The sequence below is a fragment of the Zalophus californianus genome, chromosome 14, assembly GCF_009762305.2.
Source record: "Zalophus californianus isolate mZalCal1 chromosome 14, mZalCal1.pri.v2, whole genome shotgun sequence".
Taxonomy (NCBI): domain Eukaryota; kingdom Metazoa; phylum Chordata; class Mammalia; order Carnivora; family Otariidae; genus Zalophus; species Zalophus californianus.
The window spans coordinates 15,983,993-16,005,993 of record NC_045608.1 but is presented as its reverse complement, the minus strand read 5'-3'; the positions used below and the strand labels follow the sequence as shown (position 1 = coordinate 16,005,993).

Sequence of the window (22,001 nt, the reverse complement as noted above, 5' to 3'; positions counted from 1 at the left end):
AGCACAAATGAGGAGAGGAACAGAGGGAGAGGGAAAAGCAGGCTCCCTGAGGAGCAGGGAGCCCGATGCGGGGCTCGGTCCCAGGACCCTGGGATCATGACCTGAGCCGAAAGCAGAGGCTTAACCAAACTGAGCCACCCAGGCGCCCCCAATTTCATAGTTTTACTTGTATAAAGATAAAGAAGAAGAGCTTGAGCAGCGAAGGCCACGTCAGAATTAACCCGGGAAATCTGAGTGCAGAAGCCCATCCCCTGAGTGTTCAGAAAAGAGAATCAAGATGTTTAAAAAGCCTACTTACTCTCTTTCTTTTTTTTCCTTTCTAAAAGGGTTTTCTTTCTAGATGGTTCATTTTTATTTTGCTTCATTGTTTCCTTTTTAGCATGGATTTTTCGGTCCTTTCAAGAAACTGTAAATAGAAACTTTAATGAAGAGATGGCAGTGAGCGATTGGGAGAGCTGAATTATCAGCTGCCAGGCAACTCTCATTCATTTCAGAAAATCTAATGGAAGCAGTGATGGGAATGAACAATTTTGTCTCTGGATAGCACAGACTTAGCCATCCGGGTGGTAATGCAACAGGCTCCTGCAAATCATTGATCCATTAGCTTTTCTTTAAAGAAAAAATGAATGTTTTGGGGTTTTTGTTGGCACAATCTGTGTATCGCCTTACTATTTTAAAGTGATTAGTTAATATCCTCTTGCTTGATCAAGATGTTATAAATAAACCTGCAAAGGTAATGTTGGCAATCTGTTCTGAAAACCGATACTAATCTTAGAGATTTTGAAGGTAGAGTTTGAAAAATCTGCTCTGACAGTTGACTCATTGCGCCTTTTATCAACATAAAAGTTTCAAGGGACAGGATTCTTTTCTCCCGTTAGTTCAATGTGTTTTGGAGATTTGCTTTTGGTGACATGCTGGGGGAAATGAAAGCCGCATTTGGCCACCAGAGGGAGCAGCTGGTGGCCATGACTTCCATAGAAACTGAATTATCAGGACATTTTGAAAAGGTACATGCTGATGGTTGAGTTCAAAGAGATGTCTTTGATGATTCATGCCACAGTTGGCGTACATGTGGAGTTTTAGATTTAATGCCTGCTAAAAGTTTCACGGGGGGGGGGGGCAGAAAACTTCTCAGCTTCAGATTTTCTTTCTCATTGGAAGATGGATTTATTAAATTGGCATTTAGTGAATTTTGTGAGACCAGGATGTCTGCAACCCAGGAAAAAGCATTTCCTGCTTCTCAGTGGACTCCTAGTGTTTGGTTTGCAGCTTGTCGATTCCTCCCAGATTTGGCATTTATTCCCCCCACTTTTTCTCTCAAAAGCTAATTTCTGTACAGCTCTTCATTTTTAAATTTTCTAAACATTTTGCTTCTGCTTAGCCACCCCCTATAGAGTGTTTGCATTTGGTTTACAATAAAAACACCTAAGAGTCTCACATGATAGCTTGATTCATGTACCATTACTAGAGATTGCTGATGCCCCTCGCCCCTTCCTCAGGAAGGGGAACGGAAGTTTGAGTAACACAGAAGGCATTGGTGTTTTGGGATTTCTGATTGAATAGGTGTATGTCTGCTACTTTCTTTCCACAAAACTCTGAGGCTCCATTCAGATGACTTCAGGGCAGACCTCGAAAGTTGTCCATGGTTCCCTCTCCTGATCCCACTCAACACTGACTGACAATCCATCCCATGCCAAGATACAGTCGCTGTCTCTCCGCTCTCCTTGGAAACAGACCTGATTATCTTCTCTCCGATTTTTCCTGAAGCAGGGGTTTGGTTAGCTGTTGGATTTGTAGGATTTCCTTGAAAGAGGCAGCATAATAACAGCAGCTCAACAGATGAGGTAGAAATCCTTCTGATGCTTGTAGCAAGCTGGGCACCCCAAGAGCTCAGATTCCTGATAGAGGTGTTGCCTGCTGCTTGCCTTCCTCCCCCTGAGCACCGGCAGCTCAGGAAAGAGAAACGTTGAAGGGAAGGAACAGCGCTCTGTCCTTGCTCTTGACAAAACACAAAAATTACTTACGCTTCCTGCCGACAGACGTTCCAGACAGAAAAAGGAGCTTGAGGATAAAAGATGCTCAAGATTTTCTCTCAGCTCTTTGGTTTCTCTAAGAGCTTGGTGTTTGTGCCTGTGAGCAGGGCCAGCAGTACTTTTAGGGACCCATAAAATGTTTACTTTTTTTTTTTTTTAAATCAGAGGGAAAAAATTGAGCTTTTAGGTCAAAGAAACTGTTTTCGTAGATAATACTAATGTTTTTGTCTCTATATGAATGCCATTGTAAAATATATATATTTTTAAAGATTTTATTTATTTGAGAGAGAGAGCACTAGCATGAGCAGTGGGGAGGGGCAGAGGGAGAAGCAGACTCCCCACTGAGCAGGGAACCGATCCCAGGACCCTGAGATCATGACCCTGAGCCGAAGGCAGACGCTTAACTGACTGAGACACCCAGGGACCCCATAAAATATAATTTTTCATGCATTTTTTTTTTTTTAATGAAGGAGGGGGTCCAGGGAGGCACAGTGCCCAGAACCGCCAAAGTCATAATGCAACCCTGGCCAAGGGGCCTAGAAAGTAAAGGATGCGAGGATGTATCATTTCACACAATCTGGCTCATGTTCCGCTCTCTCAGTTCAGATAATTGTGAGCGGGTTGTGAAGACCTTTGGTTCTGTAACCCAGCATCAGCCACTTTGTGTGCACCCCCCAGACAGCCTGGTGCCCCATGACTTCTGGGAGTGACTTCAATAAATAGTATGTTTAAGGGTGGGCGAAGTGAAATGAGACCGTGCTCCACTCTGGGCTCATTATTTTCCTTTCCCAATTATACAGAGAGGTGTGCTTGCATGAAAACTATCCAGTTTTCTTAAGAATATCATCTCTGCTTTAGTGTGCATCTGGGGGAATTGCCTGCTACAATGGGATGAAAGGTTTGCTTTATACCCTGTTATTTAAAAAAAAAATCAATTATTGTTTTTACTGATTAAAAACATGTCCTTGCTTAATTGATACCTCTTCAATGATTTCCTGGGAGAACAGATCTTAGAGATGTTCACTGTATATTGTGAATATCAAAGATGGTCTTGATTCAATTCCTTGTTCTTTTCACTTTATATCCTCCCCCCCCCCAAGTCACCTTGGATTGGATACATGCTCATTCATAATCCCTATATGCATAAGCTTTGATATTGCTGACAGAATATTTTCATACTTTGCCCCAAAGTTTTCAAAATCATTGCCCATTTCTCCTGGTAAATCCAATTTTGAAAAACCGATTCAAATGTTCTGTTTTGATTTTAGAAATTCATTTTGGAAAAGGTCAGGCTGTTTGGATCACTTTAAAGGTTTGCTCGAAGGAACAAGATAATTCTTTCTCCGGAGTTTTGCTCACAAGTTATTTTGACTAGAGCCAGTGTTTCTGACTCTTCCAAATCTCAGGGTGACTTGCATTTCAAGAGCAATGTTAAGTTCATCATTCAGTTTTGGGCCCAGAGAAATTAATGGTGAGAAACCGACATGATGAGTTTCACCTTCCAAGATTCTTTCTACCGAGATTTCCAATTACCTCCTTGTGCCGTCTCAAAGGTTAATTTTAAAACTAGTACCATATCTAATTGTGTTAGGAGCACATGACTTCTAAAGGACAAATCTATATAAATGATTACCCTTGGAAGAAAGCTACATGTAAGCAGTTTATCCTGGTTGTTTAAAGAACATTCCTTTCAGCTCTCCAGTGTTGCAAATGCCTTGAGGTTCTGTGCTACTTGTGTGGTATTATTTGCTCAAATGATCTTATATAGGCACTCATGTTCCAAATGGTGTTACTAATGATACACGATCTACATTAAAACAGTTTAAAGATTTTTATTTGAGAGAGAGAGAGCGAGAGAGCACGTGAGGGGAGGGATGGAGGGTGAGGGAGAGAAAGGGAGAGAATCCCAAGCAGATGCCATGCTGAGTGTGGAGCCCGACTCGGGGCTTGATCTCACAACCCTGAGATGATAACCTGAGTTGAAACCAAGAGTTGGACACTCAACCAACTGAACTAACCAGGTGCCCCTACCTACATTAAGATAAAGACTTAATATTCTTATCTCCCTCCTCGCCCTCCCTACACCTCTCCCTTCTGCCCATTTTGATCCATCTTTTCTCTAGGACTGTTCCCTGCCGATCTGTCTTCCAACGTGCGTCTTCCCTCCGTGGTCCATGGTCTTCTGTCTTCAATGCCTGTCTTTCCTTTTAGGGGTTCTAAAGTTTACCTTTCTTCCCTTGCCTGCCCTTTAGGAGTACCAGGCTCAAGTGGAAGAAATGAGGTTGATGATGAATCAGTTAGAAGAGGACCTTGTTTCAGCAAGGAGACGGAGTGATCTCTATGAATCGGAGTTGAGAGAGTCTCGGCTCGCTGCTGAAGAGTTCAAGCGGAAAGCGACAGAATGTCAGCATAAACTAATGAAGGTAGCCAGCCACCTGCCAGAAGGCTGTTTTTGGGGTAGACTCCTGGATGATCTTAGTAAGAATAAAGGGAATACTAGCTTTGTGAGTGTATTTTTGGGGAATAATGGAATATTCTGCCAAGCTCCTGGTCTTTTTTTATAGAAGATAACCTAGTTATCATCATCATCATCATCATCTGGCCGTAGAGACCAAGAAAGTATGGTAGTCTCTGTAAGACTTTTAGGTGCTTGAGATTTTCCAATATGTTTTATCTCTTAACTTACAGGCTAAGGATCAAGGGAAGCCTGAAGTGGGAGAATATTCCAAACTGGAGAAGGTATTTTCCACTATTGGTATTGCTATTTTTGGTAGATAATCTGTAAAAAATTTTTTTAAGATTTTATTTATTGGAGAGAGAGAGCTCACACATGTGGGGGTGGGGTGGGGTGGGGTAGAGGAGCAGAGGGGGAGGGACAGGCAGACACACTGAGTGTGGAGCCCAACACAGGGCTCGATCTCATAACCCTGAGATCACGAGCCACAGTCAAGAGTTGGACACTAACTTACTGAGCCACCCACGTGCCCTGAGAATCTTTTAAATGTTATTCTCCATGGCTCGTCATTGGTTAAGAATTCTCTTGCAATGGGTAGAGAACTCTATTCCAGGTTTATTTTGATGGTCAATCTCTGGGCAACCACATTTAGCTTTAGCTGTGGTTCTAAAAGGGATAAAAAACACCTCATTTTTTATCATGCCTGATCACAGTAACATACAAACCAAGACACCTAGTAAAATATAGGTGAAAACTTCTATAGTCTTAAGGCACTGGGTAACTATGATTCTCTTGCCATTTGTGTGTTGCTGGTTCTAGGGAAGTAGCATGGAGGTTTTCATTGGGACATTCAAAGACTTCTCTGATAGGCCTCTGTTCTTCCTCTCCATTAGTAGGGGCTGGAAAACAGAACAAAAAGACCCCACAGAAACCTTCAGACAATAGCACTGCACTAAGTGTAGCAAGACATTCATGCCAATTTACGTTTTGCTTTATTTCCTGGGATTTTAATTATAGATCAATGCTGAGCAACAGCTCAAAATTCAGGAGCTCCAAGAGAAGCTGGAAAAGGTAAGCCCGAGGTGATTTTTTTTGGCAACTTACCCTTCATTTCCAAATACTTTTCTTTGCCTTGTCCTGGAACCCAGAAGATGAAAGAGACAGAATTAGTCAGCCAGCACCGAGGAAAATGAAGGGCGAGTGAGCTATTACCTGAAAATATCAGAGTTCTGAAGACAGTTTTTCCTTTTGAGACATGTCAGCAGTGTTTATTTTTAAAAACTCAAGCTGCGTGAGACTCTCAAGTAAAAGTTCTAATTATACTATGACAGGAACCCAAGAGGCCAAGAGGCCAGCTTCTCTCCCTTCAGGGGGCCAGGCTCCCCGTTTTGCACATTTGTAAGAGGAGCAGGGGTTGTTCATGACCCAGATGGCTTTCAGTGAGAAACCGTGGGCAGCCTTCCTGCCCATTGGAAGACTGGGGGAGCTGGGGAGTCATCTCTGGGTGGGGGAGGGGGTGGGTTTGGTTTATAGCATCCTGTGCAGTTGATCTAATGACCCTCCCCTTGGCTGAACGCTGGAAATGCTAATGCATGGTCCAGAATGGATGTGGTTCTGAGACATGCCCATCACAGCAAGAATGTCCATGTGTTTCTTGGCCTGGTTTAATGGAGCCTCTTCTCATTTACTCTTTTTTTGTTGTTGTTGTTTTAAAGTTGCGGTGAAAAACGCATAACATTAAATTTACCATCTTAACCATTTTTATTTTATTATTTTTTTAAAGATTTTATTTATTTATTTGACAGAGAGACAGCGAGAGAGGGAACACAAGCAGGGGGAGTGGGAGAGGGAGAAGCAGGCTTCCCGCAGAGCAGGGAGCCCGATGCGGGACTCGATCCCAGGACCCTGGGATCATGACCTGAACCGAAGGCAGACGCCTAATGACTGAGCCATCCAGGCGCCCTCCATCTTAACCATTTTTTAAAAAAAGATTTATTTATTTGAGAAAGAAAGAGTGTGTGCGTCTGTGCTGTGCGTGCAAGTTGGGGGAGGGGCAGAGGGAGAGAATCTTGAAGCAGACTCCTGCTGAGCGTGGAGCGTGGAGCCTGACTCGGGGCTTGATCTCACAACCCATGAGATTGTGATCTGAGCTGAAGCCAAGAGTCGGCTGCTTAAGCGACTGAGCCGGCCAGGCACCCCTACCATCTTAACCATTTTAAGTAGAGAGTTCGGTAGTGTTAAGTATACTCACATCTCTGCGCAGTGGATCTCTAGAACTTTTTCATCTGGCAAAACTGAAACTCTTGACCTGCTAATTTTCCTTCCTTCCTCCCCCTAGCCCTTGGTAAACCACCTTTCTATGTTCTGTTTCTGTGATTTGGACTACTTTAGAGACTTCAAATGAGTAGCATCATAAAATATCTGTTCTTTCATGACTGGCTTACTTCGTTTAGCGTAACGTCCTTGAGGTTCATCCATGTTGTTGTAGCGTGTGACAGGGTTTCCTTCTTTTTAAAGACTGCGTGATATTCCATTGTGTAGATAGACCACATTTTGTTCATCCATTCATCCGTTCCCGTCTCACCGATCCTGGAGATCACTAATGAAAGCCTCTACCGCCCTCTTTCAGCTAGACCTTTGTCTGAGGATTCACGTTTCTATCTAGAACTGTGTTCTCCAGCGGAAGTATGATGCAAGCCACAAGTGTCAGCTACTGGTGTAATTTTAAATCTTCTAGTAGCCACCTTAAACAGGCAAAAAGAAACAGGTGAAGTTATTTGAATGATACAGTTTATTTAATCCTGATAGAGCCAAAATATTGCAGCGTGTATCAATAGTAAAACATTTACAGTGTTTCAGTTTTTAAATGAGTCAAACATAAGTTACATTAAAAATTAATTTTCCGGCCACACCAGCCACATTGCAAGTGCTCAAGGGCCACCTGTCGCCAGTGGCTCCTGTGTTGGACAGTGCTGGTCTCAAAGATGAAGTTTTCTTGAAGTTTTGACTTCTTAAAAATTGTAATTCAAAGCAAATAAGTGTGACATTGTTGGTTTCTAACCCTCAGATCTTTGCTATGATGCTATGAGTTGCAGTGTAGTTAAGACCCAAGTGAAAATTAACTTCAAAAGGTATAGCTGTTTTTTTTTTTCTTTTTAAGCACGGATTTGTGAATTACTGGGGAACTCTATGGTTGTTGTAGGCTTTGATAGGTTGAAGAAAAGCTTACAGTTTTTATCCTTTTTTAAATAAAAGTAGTACAGATTCCCTGTAGGAAAATGAACAAATGAGATAATTAAATAAGAAGAAACTGAGGGTAAACACATTCACACCTGGGTAGGTAAGTACTGCTAGGCCTTTCTGTTTGCATTTGCTATGTTGCATTGAATCTAAGATACTAATGATTATCAGATACAATGTATCTGTGCACCCCCAAGAAGGAAAAATTGCTGTCCGTTTTAACTGTAAGATGCATTCCAAATTCAGTGATGTTAAAATATATATATAAGTGCACTTTAGTGGAGAGGAAATGCAGAATAAAGTGAATGTTAATGGGTTTTGAAAATGGATCTGGTACGTATATAGTTAGTATTGCCTGACTTTTCCCCGTTGAGGAGACAGTCACTATCTTTTTATGTGAATCACTTTGGCCATCTGTCTCCTGTACCTTCTCCCCGGATAGGCTGTAAAAGCCAGCACAGAGGCCACCGAACTGCTGCAGAATATCCGCCAGGCAAAGGAGCGAGCCGAACGTGAGCTGGAGAAGCTGCAGAACCGGGAGGACTCCTCTGAAGGCATAAAAAAGAAGCTGGTGGAGGCCGAGGTGAGCAGGGGTCCTCAGCCCGCGGTGGACTGAGCCCGGGTCCTGGCGTGGCTGCCCAGGAGCAGCCAACCAGCTTTGGGCCGTGCCAAGGAGAAGACACTGCAGAACCACTGGCCCTTCTGCCAATCCCTTTGAAACCTGAGAGGCTTGGCAACGTTTTCCCCAAAGGGGAAGAAAAGACTGGTCACAGCAGCTTCAAGTAGAAAGATGTCCTGATAAGAGCGTTGCCTTTCTGTTCCTTTTCCTCTGGCCTCACGAACCTGGGAAGATTTATGTTTCAGTAGATGCACTGCAACGCTCTCCCTCAGTTTCTCTTTTTCTTCTCTCCGCACCCTTGTTTTTCCTTGCCTCCTCTCCACAGAGTTAATAACGTTACCTTTCAAGGTTTCAGCTGTTACTTGTGTGTTGATACCCCCCCGCCCCGGGCCTGTATTTTGGGCCTCTTCTCTCCCTCGAATTCTTTGTTGTTGTTGTTGTTGTTGTTGTTGCTGAAATATTTGATATAACTATACAGGAAACACATGAGTGTCTTCTTGTTGTAAAAAACTTGAACAGTACTGAAGAACGGAGAATCAAAAGTAATACTTTCCCCTTACTCCCCTCCACCTCCCCTGCCGCCTTGGTGATTGTCCCAGAGAATAAATAGATTGTAGTTGACCCCCCCGCCCCCCTCCTCCCCCCCCGCCCCAGGCTCTCTGCTTTCCCCTGCCCCGGTCCCGGCTGGTGCATCACATCTAGAATGAACTCCGTATCTTCCCTCATGAGCGGGGCTACCTTCTTAATCTCCTCATGCCAGTCAGGGCGTCACTCATCTGGTCACCCCAGGCTTGAAACCTTGACGTCGTCTGTTCTCCTCGCTCCCTGCCATTCAGTGAGCCGCTCAGTCCTATAAATTCAGCCCCGCTGTCTCCCCCGTTCACCCCTGCTTGCCATTTCTGTGGGCCTCCTCACGGTCCAGTCCTTCTTCCCCTTAGTTGAGCACATTTAGTCATTTCAGGGCCCTCCACTTTCCGTCTTCCCTTCCTCCCCCATTGGCTCATTCAATGTAAGACTCACGGGCCTCAACACAAGGCTCATCAGCACCCCCTGGCCCATCCCAGAGCTTTCAAAGCTTCCCTGTGTCCTACGTGCACCCCTGAACTTGGTACATGAAACTGAGCCGTTCGACTCACTAGTGCTCCCTTCTACCTTCTCTGCTACTCTGTCCCCTAACGCATCTTATGCTGTAGCTGCTGGAGGCTTCACCTGGGCCCTCACCGGCTCCCTCCCCACTCCATATTTGTGCTAATGCATCTGCCTTCATCTGAAGGGCCCTCCACCCTCCCCTCCCGCTCTCCCCACTCCAGCCTGGGTATCCCAGCACCGTCCAAAGCTCGCATCTCTGTGACTTCTCCTCTGAGCTCGTTCAGTGAAAAGGCCTCTCTCCTGCCTGCAGCCTCCCCCGTCTTAACCTACATTATGTTTCTTTGTGTTTGTCTTATCTTTTCCAAGGGCAGGAATTCTGTCGGCTTCCTCTCCATATTTTCCCTGATGCCTAGTGTGATACTTTGCAGATAGTAGGTGCTTGGTAAATATTTGAATGAATGAATGCACTCTTATAACCCAACACAACCAAGTACTTGGATTCTAGAATCTTCTTTTCCTCACCGTTGCTTCGGGTGCCTGAAACTTCTCTTCCTGCCTTGCGCGTATGCTTCTCGAGGGCGCTCTCCCTCGGTGCAGGCGCTATGCAGGCGCTATGCCCGTAGCAGTTACTCCATTAAAACTCTCTGATTGATTCCTGATCTACAGGAACGCCGCCATTCTCTGGAGAACAAGGTAAAGAGGCTAGAGACCATGGAGCGTAGAGAAAACAGACTGAAGGATGACATCCAGACAAAATCCCAACAGATCCAGCAGATGGCTGATAAAATTCTGGTGAGCAGGAACAAAGGCTGGAAAGTTAAAAAGACAACAGGTTAGAGGTCGCAGAGGGAAGGGGGCGAAAAGAGGAACGGAACGCCGTCACCCAGGGGAGGTGTCACCGAGTAGGCGAATGGAGAGAAGTGGCTTCAGTGTCTGCCCCCATGCTAGGATAGCACGAATAACCAAATGTTGGACGTCTCGGCACCGGTAACAGATCCGTAAATACTATTTTTTCCGCTCTGTTTGCTACCGCCTGACATTTTAAAACATGAACGTGCATCCTCTGTCGTTTCCGATACGTTTTACAGGAGCACTGACGTACTTCTGTCAGCAGAGTTTTGTGTGGCTGTTAACTTTGCAATGGCAATTGGCAAAACAGTGGGGATTTAGACCCTTAAAATCAAAACCCAGATTTGTGCTTTTGGAGAAGAAAGAAATTAGTCATGCAGGGTTGTTTTTCGCAGAGTAGTATTTGTCATAGATCTGCGTTCACCCACTCACTCTCTCTGCTACAGTTGGTTATTAGTATTATTTTTCCCCCTTAATTCCTTAGATGTAGCAGGTCTTTTTTTAGGTTTGTAAACCATCATGATTCTGTTTTCGGCTCTGGTGACCAAATTAACTTCATCAAGGAAGGCCGGCTCGGGTGCTACTTGCAGACGTGGTGAGGTTTTGTCCCAGGCAGGTGAACTTTTAAAGGACTGTCCTTGGATCTCGGTCCCAAAGCCAGGAACGTGTGCCACGTTTGGGAGTCTTAGCGTTGACACGGAATCTGTTCATAGCCCCCTCCACTCTGCCCCTAGGAGAGACCCTGGAGTGGTCGACTGTTCCTTTCCACCATAAGGAGGCGAGGCGGTGAGCAGGGCAGTGCATCTCTCTCTGTGTCTGTCTGCATCACTTCTGGAAAGTGGGTCACCCGCAACTATATGAACTCAAGAATGGCCAATTTATAGGCCTATCGTTAATACCAAAACCAAAAAAAACCCCCCAAACCCTTCAAAACTTTACCTGTCTATGTTTGCATATATTCATGAAGATATGGATGCTCTTGAGCGAACAGGTGAAAGAGAAATTGGTTGAACTGTTTTGCTTTAACACACAGTCTTCGTATATACGTCTGCACACAAAGGCAAACGTGACTGTTAGTCTACCCTTTCTGTTCTCTTGTTCCATCATCAAAGTTTCTCTTGGCGAGTGTCAAGTGTGTGAATTTTATCGTGAGTAAAATTAGATCCTACCGAGATCCCACCACCGCTGTCCCTTGCTTGGTGCAAACAAAGTGGTTAAGTCTCCTGTGGTTGCAAAGTGTTTCTCTGTTTAATGGTGATGTGTTCATTCATTCATTCAACAAATATTTAATGAGCTTCTACTATGTGCCAAGCACTGTTCTAGGAGCTGGAAATGTAGCAGCGAACAACAGTGTTTGCATAACAGGACTGAAGAGTTTGATCCAGTACATAGAGAAAAGATAACATTTTACAAAAATGACAACAACAACAAAAAATGCCAAACCACAAAGAAGTCAGATTTAGAATATCTGCTTTTCCAAAGATTCACTTGCAATTAAAATGTAGGAGTAGAGAGTTCTACCTTCTTGGGATTCTGTGTTGTAAACTCCCATTCACATATAGACCAGAAATCGGGTTTTCAAGTCTTCAGGTTCAGGGATCTGAGTTTTTGACCTGTTTTTAGACTCTGCTTTCCATTCCTGTGCTCTCTTAGGAGGACCGAAACTCAGACAAGATGATTGTCAAGCGATTTCTAACGTAAAAAGTAAACAGATTTCTTTGTTTGAGAGTATCTTGCCACCTGCCTGACTACCTTTGTGGTTGTGACTTTATTTATTGTAAAGTGCCTTTTGCTCAAGAAACTGTGAAGTACCCAGGACATGGGCAGAGGGGGTCCTTACTACTGCCATATAATGATGATGCTTGGAAACAGATCCCCAAATGTCATTTGCTTTAAAATATTTGCTATTCTGATAAGACCTTTTTAAAACAGGTAATTGAGGTTCTCATTATAGCAAAGTCTTTTGCTTTAATGAAAGAAGTCATTGCAGGAGATCCTTTAGTGCACATAAAGCCCTTAAAGTATGTTTTTATTAATTAAAATCCTGTTTACATTCAACTTTTCAAGATCACATCTTTTAGATGGCAATAGATCTTATGCACCTGGTCTTAAAATTGAACACTTTACTGGCCCCCAAAGCAAAGTCAATGCTTGTAGGCTTTAGAATTTCAAAAGCTTAATCAGTAACATTTTATGTGCATGTGAATCTGAAACTATTTCCCCCCCCCATTTTAAGGACATATCCTGTATAATTTCCTCATTCTTCAAAATTCTCGTAATTATTTCCACTTTAAGGAAAAATTTCATAACTGTGAAGAGATGAAAACTTGGGGTAATGACTTTTGATATTAGTAATTAACTAATGGGTCCAGATTCCTAAGAACTAATGTGGATGCAGAGATCTGCATTTAGAGGATGTTTCAGTGGATTGAATGCTGCCTTTTATAAGATCAGTTTATAATACATTGGCAAATGAATTGGTATAATTTTCAAATGAATAATGATTTTGTTTAAAAGCAGAAATCTTAGAATGAAGGGAATGTTAAGTCTGAACTATTTATATCACTCCAAATTCTCTTCCCATCTTTAATATATAGGCATACATATGTGGGTCATTATTATCAGTGTATTTTATGTTCTACTTTGTTCCCATTAGCATTGTAGCCTATAAACATGGTATCATATGAACATCCCCAGATACTCACATTCTCTATACACCAATCAGTTAAAACAAAAATCATTCAAACCTCAAAGTGTTTGAATTGTAACATTACCTTTCTTTCCGTAGCTAGGGTGAGCAGTCCTGTTGATAATCAGGAAAACACACAATATTTTTTTATCATAATAAAATAACTTGAAATTTAAAAGAAATTAAAATTACTTCTTTTCATTTAAGGCTGTTATGACAGTGAAAATGGCCTGAGGCTCAAGGCAGTGGGCAGGGGCTTTGTGCTGCACTAAAATTTTAAATGTTGCCTTGTGACTGTCCTTTCTCTGTGCACAGATGAAGAGCTGCCTTTGTTTGACCTGTCACACTGACAGTGTTCTGATCCCAGCCCACCAGCTGTGTGTGTATGTGTATGAATACTTGGACCCGGAAACCCCAGGGCCAAGGATCGGTGGTGGTTTCCTTCCCAAGAGCCTTAGGGCTAGTCATGAAGGAACATGTGCCTGTTGCTTGTGGTGCCTGTGCCAAAGTCATGTTTCCCGTGAATGTCTAACACACCTGAGCTCTGTCTTTCCCTTTGCACACCTGACTGTCTCTTCCTTTGTGTCCAGGAGCTGGAGGAGAAGCACCGTGAGGCCCAGGTCTCAGCCCAGCACCTAGAGGTGCACCTGAAACAGAAAGAACAGCACTACGAGGAAAAAATTAAAGTAAACACACTTTCTGATCTTCCCCAGCATTCTTCCTCTGGCATGACCTAGCTTCTCTCTCTTCCTGGGCACTTTGGGCTCCTTCTTGCTAGACCCAAGGCCTGTATGGGGTAAATGCTGTCCTCAGGCCATGGTGGGAGGTTTTGGGGTGTTAACACATGTGAGGGATGTTAAAAAAAATATATATATTTTTTTAATTATTAATCTCAGTTCTGTCTTTAATGTATTTTTCACCCCACTGTCATTCAGTCTGTGATGACTTAGATTTAGCCAAAGACTCACCATTCATTGCTTTAATTTCCTTCCTGCATCTCAGACCTGAACATTTTCCTTTTGTTTAAAGTATATCCCTGAGGACTTTCCTTAGCGAAGACCTGCTGGTGACAAGGTCCCGGTCCCGTGTGTCTGAAAGTGTCTTTATTTCACACTCATTCTTCAAAGGTGTTCTGCCTGGCGATAGAATTTTGGGTTGACAGTTATTTGTTATGACACCCTTTGAAGGGATCACTCCATTGTCTTTTGACTTTCATTATTGCTAATGAGAAGTCTGCTGTCGGTCTAACTGTTGCTTTCTTTGAAAATCATTGCTCTTTTTTGTTTGGCTGCTTTTAAAATTTTGCTCAGTCTTTAATTTTCTATAGTTTTACTATGATGTATCTAAATGCAGATTGATTATTTTATCTTGCTCGAAATATACAGGACTTTAAAATATATTGCTATCTTTTATCAATTCTGGAAAATTATTGGTCAGTATGTCTCAAATATTGTCCCTTCTCCTTCCTTCTTCCTTTTTGAGGGTTTGAGTAGGCATCATGGGTGACTTTTTTCATATTTTCCATTTCTTTATCTCTCGAAGCACATTGGGGTAAGTTCTGGCTGATTTTCCACTTTACTAATTCTTACCTGTCAAATCTGCTGTTAAACCCACCCAGTGAGTTTTAAATTTCAGTTACTGTATTTTTGGTTTCTAGACATTTTATTTGGCTCCTTCCCAAGTTTAGTAGATTATTTAAGACAATAATTTTCTATTTCCTGCATTGGTTTTTAAGCTTGTCTTTTATTTCTTTAAACACATTAGCATAGTTGTTTTATGTTCTTTATCTGATAATTCCAGTATCTGATGTATCTGAAGGTCTGTTTCTGCTCTGTTGTTTCTCTTTGTTGTTTTTCACAGTGCCTGTCTTCTTCTTCTTTTTTTAATAAGGTTTTATTTATTTATTTGACAGTGAGATAGAGAGCACAAGTAGGCAGAGCTGCAGGCAGAGGGAGAGGGAGAAGCGGGCTCTCCACTGAGCAGGGACCCTGACGCAGGGCTCGATCCTAGGACCCTGGGATCATGACCTGAGCCGAAGGCAGAGGCATAACTGACTGAGCCACCCAGGCGCCGCTCACGGTGCCTGTCTTCTTGTGTGCTTGGTCAGCTGCTCATTTTCCTTAGAAAATTATTAATGGGAATTCTTTGAGGCATTGAATGGAAATGTGTACTCCCTTCGGGGGTGGCCCTGGGCTTAGACTTTTCTGTCTTCTTACCCTTTGTGGCTATTAAAAATGAAGTTCAAGTTTATTTGGTTCAGCAAATGCCTCAAGTTAAAAACAGCTTTGTGCCCATCTTAACTCTCTAGGTTTCTGCTGTCACTTAGAATTTTAGTCTCTAATTTCTTAGTCTCTTGCCAGTTTTTGGGACAGTGTTTTCTATATTTTATCTAGCGTTTTAAATCATTTCCCATAGAAGAGCTGGCCTAAATAATCTAGCCCAATGTATAAAATACTAAATTCAATTATTATTTTGATTATTAAAATTATTATTTCAGTTCAGTTATTATTAATAAATTCTGCAATCAGAAAAAATGCCAGCTTATCTATTTCCTTTTAAAATCACGTCACATTTTCATTATGACTTTGCACCAGGCCTTTAACTCAGTTCTTGTGTTCCTGAGAATCAGACATTGGTCATTACATCCTAAATATTATCTTCCCCTTCCAAATCAGACAGTGAAGAGGCTTTTAATTTTTGTGATGATCCTGTTAATGGATTTTGTTGGTATTTTCTGTTCCTTTTTTGGAGAACCAAACCTGGATATGCCCACACAGCACAGCAACATCATCCTCTCCTCACCCTGGTACCTTCATTTTTTGTTTGTTTGTTTAACCCCTGGTGTTACCTTTGGTTATTCTTCATGAAGGAAAATTACAGAAAAATAACTCAGAAGTGACTTCAAAGTGTTGTAGTGTGACCCCCCCTACTCAGTGTATTTTAAACTTTATATACCAGTCCTTTTGATCTGATTTCTTACTGACTTCCCAATTTTTATCTTTGGAATAAACCAACTTCCAGAACATTATGAGAATGTATGCAGTAGTCCACTGACACCTTTGCACGATGAAAATAGCCATTCATAAAATTAATTCTGTAATTTGGGTGAGTATATTGACTTTCCTGTCTGAAAGCTGTGTTCTGTCTTAAATTGATATAAATGTCTATAGTGGTTCTTTCATTTCAAGTTCCTTGCTTCCTTCCCATGCATCTCTTTTCTTGTTCGTCCTTCTGCCAGTTGAACCCTATCAAAGTCGAGGTGTGTGCATTTTTGATAGAGGCCTGTTCCTCTCTCCCTCTTACTGGTCTCCATCATGGCCCAAAGTTGAGGTTTTATTTTGAGCATGAGTCACCCTGAAAATGTGTTTCGTTGCCTTAGCACCCCATACAGAGGAGCATACCTGGTCCGGGTACTGTGTGGTCTCCGTAGCCTTCTAGATGGAAAGAACTTTGTTTTATAGATCCTAGGGAATGTTATGGTAAGACCTGTTTTCTTCTGTCTTCCCTACTGGAATCTTTATGAAACCATTTCTTTTTAGTCTGTCTTGCCTTGTGCTTCCTGTTCCAGCCTCTCGAAGGCCATTTTAGTAATAATCATGGTCATACCCTAGATTTTGTCCTTTTCTTGTTTGTAATTTTAGAATCACACCCCAACATCCTAGAGAATGGGCCACTTCTCCTATTGAGCTTCTCCCCTCCTCCCTTGACCTGTCCTCCACCTTTTGTTCTCCACAGACTCCCAGTCTATTTTTTTCATCAGTTGGTTCTAGTTTAAAGCCCTCTTTGAGATCTGTTCTTTCCTCTCTCTGTCATGTGAACCCCTTCCCTGCTGACTGGCTCCTTTTAGGAGCTCATGTCCCCATGAGCCACGAAGGTCCCTTCACAATAGACATTGTGGGAAAGACAGATTTCAATCCCCTCTGTGACCCCAGTTCTTTCAGCTTCTTCCCAGTATCAGAAGCAGTTGGTGTCATTCAGAAAAGGCAGAGTGGATTCTCTGATGAGAAACACAGGATTGTTCTCAAAGGCTCGGGCAAGTTATGATGTTGTTTTCCTTTCTTCCCCCCTTTCTTTCTCACTTGTTGTTTTGGCAACTGGTAGGGCCGTGTGTGCCTTGCAGAACATTAGATCAAGCTGGTGGATGGTGACACCATTACTGTTTTATTTTTTCCCCCTTGGGAACAGTAGGTGCTTGCAGTGGTGTTCTCGGCACTGAGAACACATGATTTCTCTTCCCCTGGGAAAAGGTTTCTCTTTCCAGTGCCTTTTTTGTGTGTGTTTTGTTTCCTAGCCAGATCAGAAGAAAGAACGGAGGAGGAAACAGATTTTTTTTTTCACTCTCTCTTTTATGTTGTCTTTTCAAACTACGGACTCTCCATCTGCTTTATCGGTGGGCAGAATCCTCTTGTCTCTGTCTGTTTCCGAACATCAGCCTTGGTTGCACAGACGTCCTTGGTCTTCAGCTTTCTGTCCCTCTGTACATGGCCTTGGAGCTACCTAGATTAATCCTGTACAGATTAAGAGCGAGCAGTGTTCTGAAAATTGGTGCATTGACGACGATAAAGTTGTCCCCAGGTAACATCTACACATTGTAAGATCTGGGGACAGGTCTTTTTTCTCTCATTTGGAGTCTACTTCCACTGAGGATATATACCTCTTTTTGGTTGCTGATTTTAAAAATGAGTCCCTAGGTCAAGTCCGCTGGTTCCTTGCCGTGGGACGGTCAGGTTTGGCTTCTTACCCTCGTCCTGCTTATGAGCATAAGCAGACTTCCAGGCCCTCTCTTTGCCCCAGAGTTTTCTTGGCCTCTTCACCACTTCTCCTGCTTTTCCCAAGAGCCCCTGGTTAGTCTTCCCTGCTCAGCTTTGCTACTCAGGACACTAACTTCTTTTGTTTCTTGTAGGTGTTGGACAACCAGATAAAGAAAGACCTGGCCGATAAAGAGACTCTGGAGAATCTGATGCAGAGACATGAAGAGGAGGCCCACGAGAAGGGCAAAATTCTCAGCGAGCAGAAGGCGGTAGGTATAAGGGATCACAATGCCCGTTTTCCAAGGAGGGTTTGTGAACCGTGCCCGGAATCACACACCCAAGGAGAGTCCATTCCAGCCGATGAATTGTTCTTCCTGTTTAATCCTGTGGAGTTTGTTGCCTACAGCAAACTCTCTGCAACTCCTTCATCCTCTAAAAGCAGTGGGGGTGGGGGCTCAGGGTGGCCAATTTTGCCTTTTATGCTCCTCTTTGAGGACTCCTGCTGGTCTGCCATCAACATGGCCCTTCACAACGCCACCGGACAAAACGGCCAGCGGCCCTATGTCCTCCTTACGGGCCTCCCTTCTCTGCCCTCACTTCTTGCCTTTCTGACCCACATACGGGTTTCAGAAAGTTTCTGCTCATAAGGTTCACCTGCGGTGCTTGTTCATCCACCCATGGCCTCAGACCCCACGGGGACTCTGTACCTCAGAATCTCTAAGGGAGGGTCCTAGGAAATATGTTTTTTTAATCAACACCTTCCCCTGCCGCTGCCTCCCCGATTCTTATGATTTATTAGGTTGGGAGAACTTTGATGTAGAGAATCTAGGACGGTAGTGAAATGACAGCCCCATGAATGATGAGAAACACGAGTTTGCAGATTCAAGTTAGAGGCTCCGGCGGGCCCAGGCCACATGCGGATGACACAGGTTTAATGAGGCCTGCTTACTCACAGAATGTTGGGTTCCTAAGTTGGTCCTTCCGTGTGGTTAGGGGACATGTAATCTCTGAGAAAACCACCGAGTGCCATTGTCTGGGCAGTAAGACCTGTGACCCTGAGGGTACAGAGCAGTTGGCTCCCCTGTTACCTCTGGTCAGATAGCCTGCATTTCAAGGGGAGTCTTTGACCCCGGCCCGATGGCCCACATTACTCTCACGCTGGTAGAACTGTCCGTGTGTGAGGTTTCAGAGGCCCTGCTTGTGTTTCAGATGATCAATGCTATGGATTCCAAGATCAGATCCCTGGAACAGAGGATTGTGGAACTCTCAGAAGCCAACAAACTTGCGGCAAACAGCAGTCTTTTTACCCAGAGGAACATGTAAGTATTCACATTCCACCTGCGTGCATGATTACACATTGGTCTTCTCTCCTGGGGCAGAAACTTTGTTCTTCTGTCTGATGAAGCCGGAGCAGATTTAATTACTTTTGCAGTTTGTTCCAGACCCTGTTCTACCTGTGTAATTTTGCCCTCTCTTAAGTGGTCTCATTCTGCCATGCCCTTTCTTTGGAGCTGGGTTTTAAATGCTTCAAATTGCCATCAGATGACAGAGGGCTTTGCTCTCTCTAATGAGGGCTATTTATAGTTAGCTTTTGGACAGCTGCAGGCCTTGTTCCCCAGACATGCCTCCTGTGATTAGCCAGAGGTGATCTTGTGGGGGCCTCGTTGGGCCATCCGTCCTGCTGTTGTTGTTAGGCCCAGGGGCATGAGGTTTGCAAGGACTCCCCATGTTCTAGGAGCGCTTGGATCTCAATCTTCTCCCCCAAAGAATGACCATCCCCGGGAATCCCCCCTCCCTCCCCTTAGGTACCTCTCCTCAGAGATCTTCTAAAACATTCCCGTTTTCACTTAAACCAGCTCAGTAGGCCGCTTTTTGGTCTTTGAGTCATTCCAGTTTGTGATACTTGTGAGCAGTCTGGTGGGGAGGCGAGCAAGGTCTATGGAGAAGTGGAGGGAATAGCATTCCTTCCCCTCATTGCTCTTTCTTCCCCAGGGCCTGCCTCCGGGAGTGGGTGGGGCACTCCTGTTTGCTCTCTGCAGAGGCCCCTTTCTGCCCTTGGACAGACTAAAACAAAAACAAAAACAAAAAAAGGGTCTACCTTAGGAGGGAAATGTTAGTGTCTCTTGCATTCCCCTTGACCTTCCTGAATCCCATAGACAAGGGCCTCTGAACAGTGAGGACTGAACTCGTCCCAGGTCCCCATGCTGGGATCAGGCACACGAGGCCGGGTCAGGACAGAGCCAACCTGGGAATGAGCGTGCCCACTTACCAAGACGCACCTCTCACTCTGTTTCTGTCTGGCCTGCTGAGGGAACGTGCTCACCTCTGACGAGACTGTGATTTCGCTTGGCTCCCCCGACCACCCCCACCAGGAAGGCCCAGGAAGAGATGATTTCTGAGCTCAGGCAACAGAAGTTCTACCTGGAGACACAGGCGGGGAAGCTGGAGGCCCAGAACCGGAAGCTGGAGGAACAGCTGGAGAAAATCAGCCACCAAGACCACAGTGACAAGAACCGGCTGCTGGAGCTGGAGACAAGGTTGAGGGAGGTGAGCGTGAGGGGCCTTCTCCCAGGAGGATTCGCTGGGGCTTGGGAGCCCCTGACACCTTCCAGGTGTCAAGCATCAGTTAGCATATACCCAAGAGGCACCGTGCATGGTGGTGAAGAGTGCAGAGCGGGCCACCTTGATCTGGGCTAGGATTCTGCTTCCATTTCTTGTGAGTTCTGTGACCTTCGGCAGCCCACTTTCTCTCTGTGCTTCCGTTTCCTCATTGGTCAAATGGCCATGACAGTGGCTCTCCCTCCCAGGGTCACGTGAGGATTATGTACATAGGTGCATTGTCAAACTGGGGGGCAGAGTGATTCCTTCGCCATCCTGCTTTAGCGAGGGTCACCTGCTTGAGTCCACGCTCGGGGTTTAGCGCCCGGGGCCATCACGTGGCCTGCTCAGGGCAGTGGCTCGGGGTCTCCAGGTGCTGGTGGGAGAGGAAAAGACAAATCTCAATTTTAGTGGAAGGTGGTTCTCTTCAGAGACATAGGGAAGCTGGGAAGGGCAGCCAAGTTTTGGGGAGGAAAACGCAGCACATTTAGTCGCAGACCTGTTGAGGCTGATTGAGGCTGTGATGGCACGTGTACTCACTATATTCGTTAAATGCCTGCCATGTGCCAGGTAGCAGCCTGGCTCTGCAGTGGTGATAAGACCCAATCCCTGATGCTGGGGGCTGTCACCTAGCCGGCAGGGTTAGCTGGTTGGACAGAGGAGTTCAGGAGAGCGGTCGCTGGAAGCGCGACATCCCGGCTGGACGAGAAGACAGTGCCTGGAGCCTAGTGGGTAGGTGCTCAGGTATTTGTGATGGAATTCTTCAACGAGCACACGGTCTCTCTTAAAGGAAAAGACTGTGAAGCAGACAGAGGTCCGAAGACTAAACTTGGGGATACCCGTGGTTCTTGTACTGGAGTGTAAAAATGAGGCCAGTCCTCCAAAGGGACAGGGGGGAACAAACATTGTCTTGTGTTTTTCAGGGGTGGTCCAGGTGTAGTCCCCTCTGTGAGGATCATCTGGTGTGTCTGTTGAAATGCAGATTCCTGGGCCTCTTCCTCAGCGTTTTTGAATGAAATAGGATATGGGTGGAAGAGGGGAGCAGGGATCTTCATTCTGAACAGTCTTCGGGCAATTCTCATACTCCCACAGCAGTGGTTCTGTTTTGGGTTGTCCAAAAGCCTCAGGTGGTGGTTTCAGTTTTATTATCCAGGCTATATTTTTACTGTTCGGTAAGTTTAACAACATTTCCCTGTAGTGTCAGCCTTGAGTGTGAGTGTAAATAACTCTGATTTCTTTGAGCGTGGGAACACTGAGTAGCCGTTTTGCCTTCCCTTCCCACAAATGTCTCTCTTAGCTCGGCACCTGCCCTGCATCTGTCGCTCATCTGGGCAATTAAAATGCCCCAGGGGGAGCAAGTTGCTTTTTTTTTTTCCTTTCTTTCTTAAATCGGTACAGCTTGCCCACCAAGGAAGGTGGGAGAAAGAATGCTGGCAGGGGGCTCAGGGCTGTCATACTCCCTGGGAGTTCTGGAGCTTAGCTTTAAATATAACAAGGCGGGTCCACTTTCGGTTTGCTGCCTGCAGCTATCGAGATTGGGGGCCGAGGCCTCTCAGCCTCCGGTTTGATCCACCTTCAAGGCTTCCCTCACCCTGCGCGTGCAGTGTGAGCTCTTTCCTAGCCTAGCGTGTGCAGTTGCGATGGTGCGGGGCCTCGGGGTCTTCCTGTCATTGCACAG

At 44.5% G+C, this 22,001-nt stretch overlaps 1 protein-coding gene across 1 annotated transcript in view; it reads left to right on the top strand.

The window, feature by feature from the left end:
* The window catches only part of CIT (citron rho-interacting serine/threonine kinase), a 161,363-nt gene that overhangs the window by 80,161 nt on the left and 59,201 nt on the right, over positions 1-22,001 (top strand). Inside the window, 9 exon segments of the mRNA XM_027576638.2 lie at positions 4,286-4,456; positions 4,722-4,772; positions 5,506-5,559; positions 8,171-8,311; positions 10,103-10,228; positions 13,565-13,660; positions 17,878-17,994; positions 18,935-19,044; positions 20,098-20,272. Of these exon segments, the coding sequence (XP_027432439.2) occupies positions 4,286-4,456; positions 4,722-4,772; positions 5,506-5,559; positions 8,171-8,311; positions 10,103-10,228; positions 13,565-13,660; positions 17,878-17,994; positions 18,935-19,044; positions 20,098-20,272 (1,041 nt within the window).